Here is a 3,538-nt window from a genome sequence, read left to right on the forward strand (position 1 = left end):
ATTTAAAACCAATAATTAATTACATTATTGGCTAATTTCTTTTATTGATACTTGTGTTGTCAGGTAAAATAAATAATTGTTCAAAATTTAAGCTTGATCCGAGATTGGGTCTGGGAGAAATCTCGTGTACAAACTTTTTACCAGACAGACAGACAGTGAGTTGATATAAGCTTTGTAAAAAAAGGACCAATATCCTTACCATGTCTTATCACAGTAACAAGTAAGTCAACCAAGCCGGTATTTTCTTCTCCCTCCAATTATCTGAGCATTCTTCTCTCAGACAGACACAAATGGAAAATTAGTTTAGAAATTAATCAAAGTTTTGTACTTCAAGTCTTCTTCAATATTTAATATTCAGTTCGTTTCATATTACATAAACATTAATTCTAATCTGCAAGATTAAAAGATGCTCAATTAGATGTTATACATGTGTTATTAAAATAAATCAATAAGCGAAGCACATCAAATATTTACATTCAAATACTGTAACTTATTTTAGAACAAAAAAAATAAAGTAATGTCAGTTTTTCGAAGCGAAAAAAACAATTAATGAAACGTCATCAATACTATAAACAGATGAAACATCCTCAGAATTATAAATAGATCGAACATCATCAATATGATAAACAGATGAAACATCTTCAGTGCGATAAACGTATAAGACACCATGAGTATGATGATTAGATGAAACATCACCAGAACTATAAACATATAAATCATAAGGATGAGGAACAGATGAAACATCGTTAGTACGATTAACAAATGAAACATCGACGTACCAATATTTTGTCAATGAAATGTAAACAGTTCATTTTCAAACAATATCTTCATAACACATGCATTATTTCACATTGTCGTAGATATTGATGTATACAAATTGAAAAGCTTAAATAAATGAATATTTTCTACAATATTAAAAAAATATAACCAAAAAGATTTTCGGATGTACTAATATAAAATAAAATAAAAATAAAAATAAATGCTCCCGTTATAAAGTTTATAATCAGCACTGACCCATATTTACCGCAAAGTTCTGTTGCATGAAGTTATTTATGGCATGACTTCATATCCGTTGTCAAGACGACCTCTCTTGAAGAGGTCACGTGGCGCTCGGCATAAGAATATAATGTACAGTATCCAGCCAGCATAAACAAACGCGAAGGACAGGATAATCAAAAGTCCGAACTGAGGCGCCAGAGGCAAAGCGATGACTAGTGCTGACTTGATGATGTCCAGCAGCTGATTGAGAGAGTTCTGGACCCCATTGACAATGCCTCTTTCGTTCTCGACCACAGTCTCCATAAACATCTGAGTGATGGCCAAGTCAGCCATCCACAGACCTGGGGACAGAGTTTCCATCATTCACATTATTTTAATAGTTTGTGTCGAGGGAGGTCTTGAGTCCACCAACCTCTAATGAGTCCCTGACATTGGATAGGCCAGATTTGTCCCGGTACTTACTTTAAAGGCATAACTTCATATACCACTGTCGAGAGTACCTCTTCTTAAGAGGTCACGTGGTATGTGGTGAACGATTAATTTAAATCAATTCATGGACATTCAGAATGGAATCATTACTTTAACTACTTTCCATACATGCCGGATACAAATGTGTATCCTGGAATATGTCTAACAGGTTTTTGTCTACAATACAAACTAATTAAAACATTAATCGTGGTCTGAAACATGTAGGTGAGACTGTTTATCTTCTCTTAGGTCATAATAGGCTTATTCTCTTGTCCGTTTGGTTTTCTACGTTTATAGGAAATTAGTCTGTGAGATATAGATCTAAATTTTATTAAAAACAACAACTTCGTGGATCAGTTTCTTCATTAACTTCTGCAACATTCATGTATTTGCTATAACAAAGTTGATTCGATTCCGTTGAGTCAAGGATTCGATCCAATAGCTAAAGAGGACAACAGCATTAGCTATTTGTTTAATTGGCATCATTATGGAAGAATCGATGCTGTATTTGTTCTACTTACGTCACGCCAAGTTAATGTAAAGAACCAAACGCAGATCTATAGACTTTAGTCTTCCAGTTGCCACATAATGCAATCGCTGCACTTTAAGAGAATTTAGCATCACACTAATATCACACTAGAGTTAACACTAAAATTGAGACTGCTAAAGAAATATCTTTAGTTCTTTCTTTATTCATTACTATTTCCGCTAGAGCTAGAATCATGTCGACACTTCTAAAACATTATTAACAACTAGCCGGATATCATCCGCGGCCTGAAGGCCTTACTGAACTAGGGGATTGGATTTAGATCTAGATCAATGGCAAAAAATAAAATTGTCATGAAAATAAAAGTAGGGTTTGAAAATGGGTTTACCGTTTAGACACCATATTCATATCATATAAAATACTATGAAAACGGGTTTACCCGATTTGTTAAAAAGTTGTATCTCTCAATAGAGATAAATTTAGTTTGCTTTATTTTTTAAAATATTTTTAGGCCCCTGGTTGTTAGAGGGACATTAAACATACACTAATGGCTCAGACATGATCTAAGAACATTTATACCAAGTTTTATCAATATCGGTCAAACGGTTTTGATTTCTATGCGGGACATACACACATAGTCCTTTCACTCTACTTTATATAATAGATATCTGTTTTAAAACAATTAACCGATTTAAGAGTCATTGCTTCTAATCTACCCTAAAAAATAATAATAAATAAAACAAGTTAGTAACAGAACAGAACCAAAAAAAAAATATATCTTCTCGTCTTGTCTATTCCAATTTATTGGGTGTTGGCTAGCGATGTTCTGTCTCGTATTCGTGTAACAGCCTGATCGAGCCACGGGGGAACATTGTTTGTTTATCTGTGGGAGGAAAGGACGACTGCACTGAATACATACCGACTCTGGAGGCCACGATGCCGCCCATCAGGACACTGACTGAGATAATGGAGACCTCCTTGTCTGGACAGGCAAAGATGCTCAATGGTTCCGTTGTTATGGTGTCGAAAGGTTGGTTAGTGGTGATGTTGTCTGCTGGAACTATGGCGGCTGGAAGTACGCAGTATACAAGACATTAAACTAAATGCATTGTTCGACCTTTTAGAAGCAAGAACAAAGAGACTTGCTGGGTTAATTAGCAGTAAAAGAAATCTTTTTTTTCCTTTTTTAAGTTTAAAGAAAATTTAACTTCATATCATAAGCCATAAGATGAATAATCATTGGGGGTTATCAAGAGAGGTTACAATGTAAGGGACGTCAAATTGCTGCCAACTAAATAAAAGATACAAACAAAAGAAGTAAGATTATTTGATCCTGCAGTGCTCAACAAATACTCCAAATGTATCATTTACTTTTAACAACAGTTGATCAACACTTCATGTCTTCTCTACACCAGATACATCAACACTTCATGTCTTCTCTACACCAGATACATCAACACTTCATGCATTCTCTACACCAGATACATCAACACTTCATGTATTCTCTACACCAGATACATCAACACTTCATGTCTTCTCTACACCAGATACATCAACACTTCATGTATTCTCTACACCAGATAC

At 34.6% G+C, this 3,538-nt stretch overlaps 1 protein-coding gene across 3 annotated transcripts in view; it reads right to left on the bottom strand.

Annotated features, from left to right (window-relative positions):
* Positions 1-328: 328 nt before the first annotated feature.
* The window catches only part of LOC106079283 (solute carrier family 40 member 1-like), a 34,704-nt gene continuing 31,494 nt past the window's right edge, over positions 329-3,538 (bottom strand). For 2 of the 3 annotated variants that reach the window (XM_056031911.1, XM_056031919.1), the window contains 2 exons: positions 2,874-3,023; positions 329-1,340 (listed from right to left, as the gene is read on the bottom strand). In XM_056031911.1, coding sequence (XP_055887886.1) covers positions 1,051-1,340; positions 2,874-3,023 — 440 coding nt within the window. In that variant the 3' untranslated portion in view covers positions 329-1,050. The remainder of the gene's footprint in view (positions 1,341-2,873; positions 3,024-3,538) is intronic. The other variant, XM_056031929.1, reaches the window with a different exon arrangement.

The sequence above is a fragment of the Biomphalaria glabrata genome, chromosome 1 (genome assembly GCF_947242115.1).
Source record: "Biomphalaria glabrata chromosome 1, xgBioGlab47.1, whole genome shotgun sequence".
NCBI lineage: Eukaryota > Metazoa > Mollusca > Gastropoda > Planorbidae > Biomphalaria > Biomphalaria glabrata.